This window comes from Aquarana catesbeiana, linkage group LG07 (genome assembly GCF_042186555.1).
Source record: "Aquarana catesbeiana isolate 2022-GZ linkage group LG07, ASM4218655v1, whole genome shotgun sequence".
In the NCBI taxonomy this organism is placed as follows: domain Eukaryota; kingdom Metazoa; phylum Chordata; class Amphibia; order Anura; family Ranidae; genus Aquarana; species Aquarana catesbeiana.
Window position 1 is genome coordinate 57,480,648 of NC_133330.1, and position 15,877 is coordinate 57,496,524.

General features: G+C 42.3%; 1 protein-coding gene across 1 annotated transcript in view; it reads left to right on the forward strand.

Annotated features, from left to right (window-relative positions):
• SLC25A26 (solute carrier family 25 member 26) overlaps positions 1-15,877 on the forward strand; it is a 237,641-nt gene that overhangs the window by 187,194 nt on the left and 34,570 nt on the right. Inside the window, exon 6 of the mRNA XM_073592196.1 lies at positions 9,585-9,629. Coding sequence (XP_073448297.1) covers positions 9,585-9,629 — 45 coding nt within the window. The remainder of the gene's footprint in view (positions 1-9,584; positions 9,630-15,877) is intronic.

Genomic DNA, 15,877 nt, shown 5'->3' on the forward strand with positions numbered 1-15,877 from the left:
TCTCTATGGATTTCACACCACTTCCTAATTCTAAATCTTTCTTAAAATAAGTTTAAAACGTTCCTGCTGCCCTCCCCTGACTCTTCCATCAAGATCAATAGTACAACTATCAGTCCATCATTCCAGAGTGCTTGGTGTAATCATGGACTCTTTTTTTCAGCCTCAAATCCAAGCACTGCCCAAATCTTGCCTCCTTCACTTCTCTTATATCTCTAAAAAATATGCCTCTTTTTAACTAATGACAGCACCAAGCTACTAATTCACTCCTTTGTTATCTCTTCCCTTGATTATTTCAACTCACTCCTCCGTGGCCTACCACTACACAAGCTATTTCCTCTTTGATATAAAATGTACAGGAGTTGGACAAAATTATGGAAACAAGTATGGTAAAAGAACAAAATTGTTACCTAATATGGTGTTGGACCGCCTTTGGCATCCAAGAGGGCCTGAATTCTCTTGGGAATTTACAAATATAAGTCTTGGATGGGGGATAATGGAATCTGATGGCTCTCTTCATGCAAAAATATGGGTCGCAATCCAATGCAATGTCCTTTATGTCTCTTTCAGTCATTTGACCATGTGGACCACGCTTATTCTTATCAGACATTTTCCTGGAAACTGTATACGCCGTCATAACCTTTTGATACTGTTCCTCGCGACACTGCAAATAAATTGGTAACTTCAGTCTCAGAGGCACCAGCTAAGTGGTCACTAACAATTTGTCCTCTTTGAAGGACAGTGAGTTCTGACATGACTCCGTATTATTAGCAGCGCACACAGTGAATGACGAAAGTGAGGCTTCCCACCTGTAAGCGAGGTGTCCCATCACACAGCAGAAGCAAATGAGTGTAACATCACTTCCGCTTTCAACGCAAAACATGTCATCACTTTCACACCTGCAAATCCTGTAGTGTTTCCATATTTCTTTCCAACCCCTGTATGCTGCAGCCAGACTCATCTTTGCTCTAGAAGGTTCCGTTTTCACCACCCTTCTCTGTCATCTCTCCATTGGCTTCAGCTAGCCCAACAAATTAAATTCAAAATCCTAACAACATACAAAGCCATCACCAATTTCATCTTAAAATGTCACCCAAACTGTCCTCCTTGCTCCTCTCAAGACTTCCTGCTCTCTAGGTCCCTCATCTCCTCCTCCCATGCTTGCCTCCAGAGCATCTCCATTCCTCTGTAACTCCCTACCCCAACTTGTCCAGCTATCGCCTAGTCTGTCTGTCTTTAGGTAATTCCTGAAAACTCCTCAGGAAATAGAAGCCTGTCCCACTTAAACCTAACTTTTGAACTTTTCTTTCTCCATTAACCCAACCCCACACATTTATTACCTTTATGTTTCAATTGCCCCACTCTTTTAGATTGTAAGCTCTTATGAACAGGGCCCTCCTAACTCACTTGTCTTTAATTGTATTGTAAGGACAGCCATAGATGATTCTTTTTTTTGTTTTGTTCGATTAACCAGGGGGCTGATTAAAAAAAAATATGGATTTCCCCATCTCCACAAGTGAGGTGGCTGTAGGAATCCTCCTCGCTGTGCTATTGTATGCTGAAAGTGGGAAATCCTCCGCTGTCAGTATACACTGATCAGGACTGCAGCCGCTTTTCAAATAAAAATTTTCCCACGGTCCCGTTCAACAGAAGTCGATCATTAGATTGACTTCTGTTGAGTGGGAATGGCAATAGATAGATAGAAATTCCCCTGGTTCCTGGTTGAACTGGCTGAATTTCTATCTTTCTACGGCCAGCTTTCTAGTATATATAAATATATATAAAACCTTAAAAAATTTCAAAAATCATACAAAAAAAAAAATCCTATATACATAATCCTATACCCACAGTTGATCCAGAGGAAGGCAAAAAAAACAGCAAAGTACGATCCAATTTGCTGCAGCAGGGGAAAAAAATATTTCCTGATCCCCCTGAGAGTCAGTCGGATATTCCCTGAATCAACTGTATCTGGATTTTGCAAAAGCATTTGACACAGTTCCCCATAAACATTTACTGTACAAAGTAAGGTCTGTTGGCATGGACCATAGGGTGAGTACATGGATTGAAAACTGGCTACAAGGGCGAGTTCAGAGGGTGGTGATAAATGGGGAGTACTCAGAATGGTCAGGGAAGGGTAGTGGGGTCCCCCAGGGTTCTGTGCTGGGACCAATCCTATTTAATTTGTTCATAAACAGTTTTATCTCTGTATTTGCAGACAATACTAAGCTAAGCAGGGCAATAACTTCTGCATGATGTGGAAACCTTGCAAGAGGATCTGAACAAATTAATGGGGTGGGCAACTACGTGGCAAATGAGGTTCAATGTAGAAAAATGTAAAATAATGCATTTGGGTGGCAAAAATACGAATGCAATCTATACACTGGGGGGAGAACCTCTGGGGGAATCTAGGATGGAAAAGGACCTGGGGGTCCTAGTAGATGATAGGCTCAGCAATGGCATGCAATGCCAAGCTGCTGCTAACAAAGCAAACAGAATATTGGCATGCATTAAAAAAGGGGATCAACTCCAGAGATAAAACGATAATTCTCCTGCTCTACAAGACTCTGGTCCAGCCGCACCTGGAGTATGCTGTCCAGTTCTGGGCACCAGTCCTCAGGAAGGATGTACTGGAAATGGAGTGAGTACAAAGAAGGACAACAAAGCTAATAAAGGGTCTGGAGGATATTAGTTATGAGAAAAGGTTGCGAGCACTGAACTTATTCTCTCTGGAGAAGAGATGCTTGAGAGGGGATATGATTTAAATTTATAAATACCGGACTGGTGACCCCACAATAGGGATAAAACTTTTCTGCAGAAGGGAGTTTAATAAGACTCGTGGCCACTCATTAAAATTAGAAGAAAAGAGGTTTAACCTTAAACTACATAGAGGGTTCTTTACTGTAAGAGCGGCAAGGATGTGGGATTCCCTTCCACAGGCAGTAGTTTCAGCGGGGAGCATCGATAATTTCAAAAAACTATTATTTAAGTACCTGAACGACCACAACATACAGGGATATACAATGTAATACTGACATAGAATCACACACATAGGTTGGACTTGTGTCTTTTTTTAACCTCACCTACTGTGTAACTTTACCTATAAATGTCAGTATCCAGTTATCTTATTTACAATTAAGAAATGAATCCAGACCTATTTTAAAGCAATCTGCTGAACTGCTCTTGAGGGAGAACAGAACAGCTCTTGAGGGAGTCTATTTCACATTTTCACAGCTCTTACTGTGAAGAAACCTTTCCTGTATTTGGAGATTAAATCTCTTTTTCTCTACATGTAAAGAGTGCGTACAAAATGTACGGTCTCCCTTTATATTATAAAGCGCTGCACATACTATTGACGCTTTATTAATTGTTAATTATAATAATAATTACTGACAGGAAACTGAGAATACTTGGTACGTTTGACTTTTCATGATGTCATACTCACACTGACAAAATCCATCTTACGATCACCATACACCTTACAATCTGACCATGCAATGGGGTTGATTTACTGAAACTGGAGAGTGCAAAATCTGGTGCAGTTCTACATAGAAACCAATCGGCTTCCAGGTTTTTGTTTTTTTTTTGTCTAAGCTTAATTGAAGAAGCTGATTGGCTACCATGCACCAGATTTTGCATTCTCCAGTTTTAGTAAATCAACTCCAATCTCTGTACAGTGAACTTTAGTTACAAAGACTGATCTGAGGACCTACCTAAACCATCCAATCAGACAGGCCCTTACACTACATTTTGTTTTTGGTAAATCTAAAGAAGATTGTACAATCATATTGTATGTGGAGAGCCTTAGCTATTATCTACAATGCTCTTTCCCCCTGAATATAATGAATTGAGTAGCCATGTATTTCAGTTGTCCTAAAACCACTCGTCAGCTGGTTTTAAGAGTACGGCTGAGCCAACGTCCCCGGGTGAAATGTATCCGTTATAAAATGTTCTCGTACATACTGGGATCAGATTGCCTACTTTGGTTCCCATTTAGATTTATTGCCCTACTTTGTATTGTATTTTCAGGGAAATTTAACGTACTGGATTTGTTGTTCAGCTACTGTGTTTCTGGCACTGGGCTTGTAACGCAATCGTCGCAGTTGGTGGGAGATCCCAGCCAAGAACTGCCAAGTTGATCGCCTTCCCGTCTCTTTAGGATTCTTCAGATTTTAATGTCTTCTGCACAACACTTGCTTTTTATCTTTATTTGTAATATGTATCATTTCTATACATTTATTTGCACATTAAAAATCAAACAAATGCGTACCGCAGAGAATCTTGTGTTTGTGAAATAGTGGCGGCTGTGTTGTTGAGTGGACTGTTCATAAATATAACTTTTTATGAATACATTCCTGACATGTCACATTATACAGCAACAGTATCCATTTATAAGAAGCTCCATATTTTATCATTAAAAAGAAGACATTAAAGCAGAACTAAACAGTATCTGAGTGCCACAAACTAAGGATGCTATTTAATTCTGTTTTATTATTCTAAGAAATCTCCCCCATCCATCCATGTCTCCATGCTTTACTTGGTTAAGAAATTGCTTTGGAAAATACCTCTCTAGCATTTCTGCTCATTTTAAGTAAGGGCAGATATATCATGTGGTATTTACTTCCTTGAATCCACCAGCCCTTAGCTCAGGCAGGTAGGGGGGTGTGCTTAGCTGTGAAAGCCTGCAGGTGAGGTGCTCATTGGAATCTGGAAGCCCCTTGAAAAATTAAGGGGCCCCCAGATACTGCCCCCCCGCATGAATGATTAAGAGGTAACTAGTATGCCTACGTATTTACAAAAAAAATAGAGCGTAAATAAGCACACTGATGCTTTTGCTTAGTGGAAAGCTGTCGTGTTTAGTTGTGGTGGTAATTCCGATGCTAAATGTTTGGCTCGTTTAATTTGGTTGTTCACAACCTCTGAACAAGCAAAATTTGGCATGAACCAGAAGCTCGTCCATACTGGTAAGCTGCAAATACATGTTAGTTCTTGGCTTTAGACCAGTGGTCTCCAAACTGTGGCCCAGGGGCTGGATGCCGCACTTTGCTTGCCTTTATACGGCCCTTGGGAAACTATTCCTCCCACGGACTCCAACAAAGGGGCATAATTCCTCCTTCAGGCATCAACAATGTGGTATTATTCTTCCCACTGACACCAATGATGGACCAATACTCCTTCCTTTTACATCATGATGGGGCACTATTCTCCTCACGTAAACCAATGATGGGGACCTATTCCTCCCACACTGACACCAGCGATGTTGTACTATTACTTTCAGCACTATTTCTTCCATTGACACCAACAATGGGGCACTATTCCTCCTATTGACACCAACAATTGGGCACTATTCCCCCATGACTATGCTCCGGGGGTGGAGCAAAATTCGCCAGTCCATGGCCTGGCGGGAGCCCAGGCTAAAGTTTTCTCTCTCATCACCTTCACACTACTCTATGGATGTGTGGCATAAGGGACCTTCTTTTCCTTTCCTTAAGTAACTACAGGAGCTGGGACAAGCTCCACCCCCCCGGCACTTCTGCAGCGGACGCTGAACCCTTCATATCACCCCCCCCTAACCGATTAGCGGGTGACAATGGGACACTATTCCTGCAACTAATACCAGTGATGGGGAACTATACCTCCTTTACTGACCACAAGGGCACTATGTATTTTTTTACTACTGACCACCAAGTCTGGAGGATGGCAAATTGACCTTTTTGTTTAGAAAGTTTGGAGACCCCTGCTTTAGACAATTTGACACCATGAATTTTTGCTCATGCAATGTCAGGGCTGGGCTCAGCCCTTCCTCCTCTGAGCTGGCCACTCAGCTGTCGGCTAATTGCCAGCTCCTATCTCTCCATAGGTACTCAGCTGTTGATGATATCCTGCTCGTCAGTCCTACCTACTTAAGCCGTCCAGCCCAGAGGATCTCTGCCTTCGCCTTAGTCAACATCACAGAGACGCTCTCCTGACATCCCTTCTGGCTCCAGATCCTGCTTGCTGTTTTACTACGCTCATCTCCGGCTCCCTGACATTTGACTTGTCTGACTATCCATTCCGGTTTCTGAATTCTGGCTATGTTTTGACTACGTTTGTTCTATTTATTTTTATTATTAAACAAGTATTAGTAAGTAACTGTACTTCTGTCTCGGTCTGATTTCATGGTTTCTGACATGCAAGAGGTCCAAATGGTCTCTTTTTACCTCCTTTCCATACAGTGAGGACGGCTAATATGCAGTCCAGCGCCTGACACCTTGAAAGGCGTGTGTGTTCATGAAACAGGTTGTTGTAATTCTGGAGCAACATATTGAGCTGCAAATAAGTACATCTCTTCTGTTTTACATTTTATCTGCCTTGCAGCCTGGGATCTATGCTGTGAAGTCTGTGTGGGAGCACCAAACCAAAAACATGCATCTGCAAAATCGATTGGCAAGGGCAAACCTAGACTGGAGCCAGCAGACAGGCTGACTCTGCCTGTATTAGGTTGTATGCGTAAAACAATCATCACGGAACGTTATCCGTGGTCGGGCAGAGCCGGAGGAAATGGACACCCACCAGCAGCACCGTGACAGTTACTACCAGATATAAGATCTGATTTTTCTGTTGTCCTGCTTTGTACGGCAATGTAATAGTTCTTGGCGTCAATTTGGTCATGTGACTTTGGATGTGAAATAACCACATGCTAGCAGATGTTCAGACCTCCTAAAAGGGGAAAGACAGTATGATGAAAAAGCAGAATATTTTATAATTGCATGCCGTTGAGATATCTAAACACAACCCACTACTTGTCCTGAAATCTGTAGCCTGCCGCTGCCGATCTCTCCTTCTGGAAATGCAATCTGCCTGGCTGTCTTGACGAATCAACTATTCCAATATTGAGTCACTGACCTGGAACAGTGACAGCTTAAAGTGGTTGTAAAATCTGAAGATTTGTGACCTTAATGCATTCTTTGCATTGAGATAAAATAGCTTCTGCATGCTGCTCCCCTCAAACCCCCAATACTTACCTGAGCCCAATCTTGATTCAGCGCTGTGCACAAGAGCAGAGGCTCTCACCCCTCTGTATTGGTTCAGAGACATCAACAGGAGCTATTAAATCCTGCTGCTGCCAGTCACAACCAGTGGTGAGGGAGCAAGGGGCGGACCGAGCCTGGCGCCCAATCTCGATCCAGCGCTGTGCGTGAGCAGAGGCTCCCGCCCTCTTTATTGGTTCAGAGACAGTAACAGGAGCCATCGAATCAGCCAGTAATGAGGGTGCAGGAGGCGAGGCCAGGCCATGCTCTGTGTGTTTATGGACACACGTAGATGACTCGGGAGCGAGCCCGCACAAGTGCCCCTATATGGTGGGGCACTTAGCGAGGGGGAGGAGCCAGAAGCATCGTCGGGGAACCGAGAAGAGGAGGATTGGGGCTGCTCTATACAAAACCATTGCACAGAGCAGGTAAGTATTACATGTTTGTTATTTTTTATAAAACTTGATCCTTTAGAGTCAATTTACGTATGCTTATTCCATATCTGTGGGGCTACTGTGGAAGCGCACAATCATAGTAGTCACTGCTACAACAGTGATCTCTGGGGTCTTTCAAGGGCCCGTGCCAAGCTTTTGCCTTGCTTTATAGTATCCACAGGGGATTGCTCACTCAGCACGGCCGCCATTAAGAGAATACCTTTCTCAATAAATGCAAATGTTCTCTGATTGGACAAAAAGGAGATCCTAACATCACTGCCCCTCTTCTCCACTTTGTCCAGTCAGAGAAGACCTTGTATTCATTGTGAAAATTGTAAGGTGTTCTGTGAATGGCTGGCATGCCGAGCGAGCAATCCTCTGTGTTCAAATTGTAACAGGGCAGCTGCTCGACATGGAACTTTGAAAACTGCTGCTATCGCTGTACAAGCAGTAAATAATACAGTGATTGTCTGCTTCCACAGTGGTCCCATGGTATATGTATACTTACATTGGTCCAAGCTGGGCCAATATAACTGCGCAATAAAATCCATACCCGGAGCTGTAAAGTTTATATCAGATTTTAATGGTTTAGATCTACTTTAATAATTTAAAGTATACGTGAACCCTTTCAGTTTAAAACAGGAATTATTGAGAAAAAATAAAACAGAAAATTAAAGGCAAAACATATACATGTGTATATATATATATATATATATAGATATATATATCTATATATCTATATATCTATATATATATATATATATAGATATATATATCTATATATATATATTTATATATATATATATATATATAGATATATATATCTATATATTTATATAAAGAAGCATTATAAATATATTTTTTCTCTAAGTGATCAATATAATCATTATATTCAGCTGCATAAGGGCCTCGGAGAGGTGGGTGTGGAGAAACAACAGCAAACTGATCTCCCCAGTGAACGGCTGTGCAGTCTGGCCATTGTTGGACATTGTTGGACAGGCGGACCGTTTTCCAAGCACAACCAGAAAACTGACCACGCTGAGTTGGATGTGCTCTCATGCCTGTGTGGTCAGTTGAAATAGGAGAGCAGGGGGGCTGGTAGGATCACCAGGAATTTCACACAAAGAAAGCAATATAAAGAGAACAAGATACTTTTTACTACAAGTACATGATGCAACAGACACATATCAGGAATATGAGATGTTGGGATAACATATTCTATAAACTTATTTCATTATCCAATGGCAAAGCAGTATTGTGTCTCGTGCAAAAAAAAAAAAAAAAAAAGGGAAGAGTAGAAAGAAGAGTTGCTGCTACGGTTTTAGTCAATTCAGTTGTCGCATTCTGCATACTTACCGATATGTTTGGCCAAGTCTGTGGACACTGTCATCCCCATCCTGGACACTGTCATCCCCATCCTTGGCTTGAAATCTGACTTTCTCTCCTCTTACTCCTCCCTACTCCCACTTACAGAATTGGAATTTTTTTTTTACAGAGAATAAATATATTTTTTTAAATTTTTAATCAGTTTGCTTCCTGTATCGTTGCCTAGGCAAGGATTTTGTTTCCAAGGCAAAATTTGCACATATGTCACGCATACCCACGGCTGGTCCGTGCCAGGTCTAGGGGGCGTGACAGAGACCTGCGGCAGGTCTGAGCATGCATAAACCCCTGTGCATGGGCAGAAATCAGCGGCCCTTTGCGACCTGAGAGATCTATGCCGTGTCTGCTCATGGACAGGGGACTTGCAGGATTTGGCGCACGTGCAGACACGCCGAGGGTGTCCCCGCAGTGTGTCTGCGCATGTGCGAGAGAAGAGTGATGAAGAACTTTGGGCTGAAGCCAATGCTTGGATTCCTTTGACTGGTAAATTATGTATTTTTTTTTTTTACATACAGGAACAATTTATATACCCCCAAAAAATATTTTGCTAGGGAGGGTGGAGAAAAATCAGGTTTCCTACCCCACTAGACAGAGATGTGCTGTGTGGCAGAGCTGTGCAAATATCAGGACCGGATATCAAGTGAAATATCGCCCATATGTACTGTATTTCTTTTGTGTATTTAAAAGGCAAAAAATATGAGCCAATCAGATAGCAGTTTTCCAAAGATTCTTACATCCAATTATTTTTTTTCTATTTTTTTAGATCCCATTTTCTCTGGTCCAGTTTCCATTGTGGGAATATCTAAAGGTAAGGAAGAAAGGTTTCTAAATCCTCATGTACCGTTGGAATATATTCTCTCTCTTAGTATAAGGTAAAATGCTGTTTCGTGCGGCTGGATTGTTTGGACTAGATTGTGCATGTTTGATATATTCACGGAATGTGATTCTATATTCCCAACTGAAATAAAAAAAAATAGTATTTGCACATAAAGTGATTCTCCTGGACCAGAGGTGTGTGAGGATCAGTCCACCTGGCACAGATGTTTAAAGTAAACTTGTCATAAGAGAAATGAAGAAGCTGCCGTTGCTGCAAATGTCAGTTGCTTGGGTGTTATGCTAACCTGCTGACTTCAATACATTAATGTATAAATGAAGGCAAACTTTTTTTTTTTTTTTTTTCTAGATCTATATAGAGTAGGAAGGGGATTAGAAAACCTGTTGTGTTTTTATTGCAGTCAGAGTTCTGAAGCGCCCACCCCCACTCCCAGTAAGATACTTTTATTTTCTTGTAAAAATACCGCAAAGGTCTAGGAAAGCAAAATTTCATTAACATACTAAAGTGATTTTTAGGGGAAACAGATGCAATAAACTACCCAAATTTTTGGTAAAATATAAAAGATGGGGTTGCACCGAGTAAATAAATACCCAACATGTCAAACCTTAAATTTGTGTGCGCCTGTGAAATGGCGACATACTTCACTATCCTATATTTTTATGGGCAACCATTAGTTTAGTGTTACCAGGAGGTCTGGTGCTAGAATTGTTGCTCTCACTCCGACGTGCGCAGCGACATGTAACGTGTATCGCAATTAACGTTTTCATGTGTAGGCGCCCCGGACTCACGTGTTTACATTCTTGCATGCGTATATATAGGGGGGAGCCTCAAAAAAAGTTTTTGGGGAGGTGGCGGGGGTTTTTGTTTATGTGCTTGAGTGTAAAGCCGCGTACACATGAGTGGAATGTCCAACAGAAAAAGTCTGACGGAAGCTTTTTATCATCTATTCCGATCGTGTGTAGGCCTCATCGGACTTTTTTTTTCTCGAAAATTCTGATGGACCCAGAATTGAAACATGTTCTAAATATTTCCGACGGAACCAATTCCTATCTGGAAAACCGATCGTCTGTATGCTGTTCCGACGGACCAAAAATTACGCATGCTTTCAAGCAAGTATGAGACGGAAGCTATTGGTTACTGGCTATTGAACTTCCTTTTTCTAGTCCTATCATAAGTGTTGTACGTCACTGCGTTCTTGACAGTCGGACTTTGGGTTGACCGTGTGTAGGCAAGACCGCTTGAATGGAATTCCGATGGATTTCCGTCAGAGAAACCTTTGGCGTTTATTCCGACGGCAAAAGTGTGTACGCGGCATAACTTTATTTTTTTTGCAAAAAAAAAAAAAAAATGTTTTTTTTTGCTAAATTTAAATTTTTATTCTTTTCTTGATGATGATTTTTAGATGACAGGTTTAGACCCTGCATGTCTTGTTTGGGCTCCACTCGATGTATTGCAATGTACATTGCATTACAATACATCCCTTCCTGGATATGCTAGCCAAGGAAGGTGACAGGGTGACCCGGAAGTGACATCATACATGTTGCTTTCTGGGTCACCAACAAGAAGGGGTGGAGAGCGGACGTGTGTCCACTGTTCTCCATCCCCTCCACCTGCCATGTCCACAGATTGGCAAGCGGGCCCGGAATACATGGTGGGAGGACTGCTGGTACCTGGTACCGGGGGTGTCTGGAAGCAATCGGGCTGCGGTGCAGTAGCACGAATACATCCATCTGACAGGCAGGAGTCTTGTGGATTGTGTGTGAAACCCCCACTGTCAGGTCCGTACAATGCGCGGACCTAGAGGGGCACCCGTGAGTTTTAAAAGGCAAGGTCTTTTTTTCTCTTTTTTTTTTTTTCTTTTAACCCTTTTAATCCGGACCTGACAGCGAAAGGGTTAAAAAAAAAAGAATGAGGGGAAAAAAAAAACCTCATACTCACGGGCGCCCTTCTAGGAAGGGCGCCTTCAGGCACATGCCCAATATGCCTAGTGGAAAATCTGGCCCTGAGCAGGATAGAAAATTGTTCTCAAACTAAATTCTAACAGAGAGTGCGGGTTTAATTTGAGATATTCCATTTCTTCCAAATTTGAATGTTAAAGGGACGCCATCGTCACCTAGGTAAGGATTGCGGAAGTTGGAGTGGGTACCAAATAAAATCGGTACTTGCTCCCCCAAATCAATAGGATTTCACATTTCGGGTGAAGTTCCGCTTTAAGTCGTTCAAACCAAACAGGTACCCAGATAACCCGGAATGTATTCCCAAGTATTGCAGCAAGTGATTATGACAGTAGGGCTCATTAAAGCACAGATTCTAATGCACCGTCTTCTATCAGGTGCAGAGAATGTCATGTGTTTGTACTGCGGCCATCAATTTGTCAATGCCACAAGTTCTTCCTCTGTAGAGTTTCCCCAGAAACGCAAGCTGCTAGGATAAGTATTCATAAGTGGCCTGTTGGGACCAGCTTCCCGAAGCCAAACGCGAATCAAAGACTTCTTCTGTGTTTTTTGTCTTTAAATACACGCAGAGAATTTGTCTATAGCACATCCTGCAAAATACTGAACACATATGGGACCCACGCGCCTCCCTCCAGTGCCATCCATCTTGTTCCTGTATGTTTAACGATTACTTAATATCAGCTGGCGCACTGCCAAGGGTATCATTTATATTTAGCATCATTAAAATAGACATGCGGCCTGTACACACAGGGACGTTTTATCAGATTGGAATATCTAGTGGATTACATTCTTAAAGCTGAAATCTGGGCTAAAACAAATATTGTCTAAACGCAAAAGTCATATATGAATGAATATTGGTGTCCATTGTGTATTTCTTTCAGATTAGTACAATAATCCCGTGCTTTACCTGCGTGCAAAAGTTTCAGTAATAAAGACCGGTCACTGCTGCTCCTTCTTGTGTAGGGTGACTGGTCTTGTCTCCGCCCCCTCCTGTAGTTTTCTGCAGGCAGCCTGTAGTGGGTGGAGCCAGTTGGGTCCCTCTCACAGCTCTGCTCTTTTTATAGCTTAATGAGTATGATGACGTTTGCAAAGACATTTGATGCACACAAACTGGATTTATATCCTTTGCGGCTATTGAGGAATATACTAAAAACTTCCAGGCACAAAAATGTATTTTGAATATATTATTCAAAAGCAGCAAAGGACATAAATCCATGTTTTGTACACCAAATGCCTTTGCATACTACCAAGTCATTACCTTGTAAATGTAGCAGGGACATCTGATCTGTGGAAGGGACTTAGCAGATTTCATCCACTAAGGGCTTCCTGTAGAAAACTACAGGAGAGGCGGAGACAAGACCAGTCACCCTGCACAAGGAGAGAGAGTAGAAGTGACCGGTCTTTATTACAGGAAGCTCCTGCACAGAGGTACATTTTCACACTGGATTACTGCACAGATCTGGAAGAAATACACAAAGCACACCAAGATTCAAATAAGAACAAACATAAGGCTCCTTTTACATGGGCGCCTCCGCATTACATAATTGGCTTGCTCAGTGGAGTATCGCTCTGCTGATCCCCGCTGAGCAGGATGATGACAGGTCCTTGTCTGCTCCGCTGTGCAGAGTGGACACGGAGACAGTCCCGCTCTCCCCTATAGGGAAATCTGATGGAAACAGACCGCCTGTCCATTTCCATCCCATCCGGTCTGCCAGACGGATGGAAAATAGGACCACCATCCGTCTGTTGTTGGTGGAGAGGATCGGATGGCAGCGGGTCTCAGTGGACACGTCATTCTATAGAGGAGACTGGAGGGTCTGATCAGGTCCACCAGTTTTTCAGGCGGACTTGATCAGATAGCCCGTGTGAACGGGCCCTTACTCTTGTATTTAGATATTTGCTTATACCAGAGTTCAGCATTGAATGAAAGTTTTTGTGATTGAAGTCCAGCTTTATTGTCATCATCAATCTTTTTTAGACTGTTGTCTGTTGTGGGGATCATGAGGAAGTTTTCGTAGTTGGCTGACCCAGATCTTTCCTCTTGGGGATTCCAAGCTGGTGCCTAGCTAACTAGAAGATAACACTTTGTGGGCATTTCTGGGTCTGTCCAAAGGTCCATTTTGGTATTTTCCTGGTGCAGATCCTGGGGAAACCTTCTGGGGGAATCTTATGTAAGAAGTTGCTTCTCTACTCTCCAACTCTCCTGGAAAGAATACCAGCTCACTATAAATTTAAACCAGGAATTCTGGAATAGTTTCTTAGGAACACAACAGGAAATAAGTGAAAACCTCTCCAAAGTGCGGGGAAATCCCCTCTGCGTTACTAGGATGGGTGTCTCCATTGGTAGATTTCCCCTCTCCTCCTATTCGATAAAAACTGTAAAATGTTGGATGTTTCATCACTATCTGTTTTGGTGACAGTGGCCACCAGAAAAAAAAGATGAATATCCCGGATGATTTTAAAACACCCTATCTAAAGTTTTGAAAATGTTTTGGCATTAGATACACTTTAACTTAAAGTGTTATTAAACCTTATCTTGCTTCCTTCCCTTTCCTTCCCCTTATATGAGCAGCCATTCTTTGCAGCAAAATTGGCTTTGTAAAGTTTGGTGTCCATAACTTCTTCCAGGGTGGCTCTGCTGCCTTGCAGGGTCTCTTTGGTGCCCCCCGATGTATGGTCTCTTGAACAGGTTTTTCTTTTTTCTGTGTAGGCACATGAGTTGTTCAGAAGGTGTACATGTGCAGTGTGCCAGGCACATTTTGCCCACTCAGTCGCTGGGCATAGAGTGCACAAGATCAGTGTGGCCGGGATCCATGGCAGTGTGCTGCCTGAGTGCCATGCTAGGGTTACGCTTATGCACTAGGGTCCATTGTGTGCCTAGGGCACACATGCGCAGTGTGATGGGTGGGCAAGGAGTCATGGGATCTGTAGTGCGCATCCCTGAAGTTCAGGGAACTTCATGCCTGCGCCATGCTAACAGAAACTTACAGTGAACATGAAAATAGATAGGTATTGGGTACATACATGAAGCAAAAATGTTGTGGGACATTTAAACCTGCTTGCTTAGAATACAGTATAACTAAACTAGTCTTCCAATAGGAACACTAGTTGTGGTGACAGTCACTTTGGAGGGATTTCCTCTCACTTTCTGTTTTGGCCATGGAACAGGAAGTAAAGTGAAATCTCCCTAGTAGGACACAGATATTAAAATAAAACTGACAGAGGTTTTAACCCTCCCTTATTTTGCTTTTAGTTCTACTTTTAAGTTAAATAAAATTGCTGAGCATTTAGTGCTACGTTAACTTTTTTTCTAGTGTAAAGAAATGAAAACTGAAACTTTCCTTATACAGTAAAATGATTTGGAAAATGGTTTACCAGTGCCTCCCCTCCTGTAGGTATGAATGGCAGGTAATTACAGTGTATTACTGACATCATGGCTAGCCTGCAATAATAGAATTATGTAGTGGGGATTATAGGCTTATTCCAGATCTCTTATATATTCTATTGCAGTATAATTACTTTATTGTGAGATGACACTGAACACTGTAGGTTATGGATCAGTGTGCATGTCATACACATACATTCCACAGAAGTGTTTGTGCCTGGGGCGAATGATAATTGTGCGGCTCTCCGAGAAATTAGAACCAGTTTTCTAGCCCCTTTCTTCGGTGTCAGGGTGTGTTTTAACCAATCAGTAATTTTCAATGTTTATTTTGGATTGAGTGGACCTGTCCCCTATCTCAGGACTGGACAATATTGGACATAGGGCAGCATTCTGGTATACAGACCTCTAGTGTTAGATGTAAGTTTGTGCAAATGTATTCAGTGGTGTTGCTAGAAACACTGTGCCATGGTGACCAGGCTGGATCTTCTCTTTGGTTGGTATTGGATTATGTGCAAGCAATAAGGGCTCATTTATACAGGGGAGGGGTGGTAAAAGCAGTCAAAACATAAAAATGCAGTCGCTCAGGGCTATACTCATGCATCCGCTGTGATGTATTGTGGCCTGATAAGTTGCATTCAGCAGATGGTATTGCTGCCGAATGTGACCTATTCAAGTGCAACCTGGTTGCAGCCTAGTGGGTTGGCATGGTGCAGGTGGTGAGACGGCAGTGGATCGCTTTTTAGAGGGGCAAGAGTACATTATATACGGGATTTGCCATTGCCAATGAAGTTTGGAAAGCTCCGTTATCAGGAACCCATGTTTCTCTATTTAGTGCATGACTAACCTGGAAGAACTCCACAGCTGATGAAGTCAAAACTCCC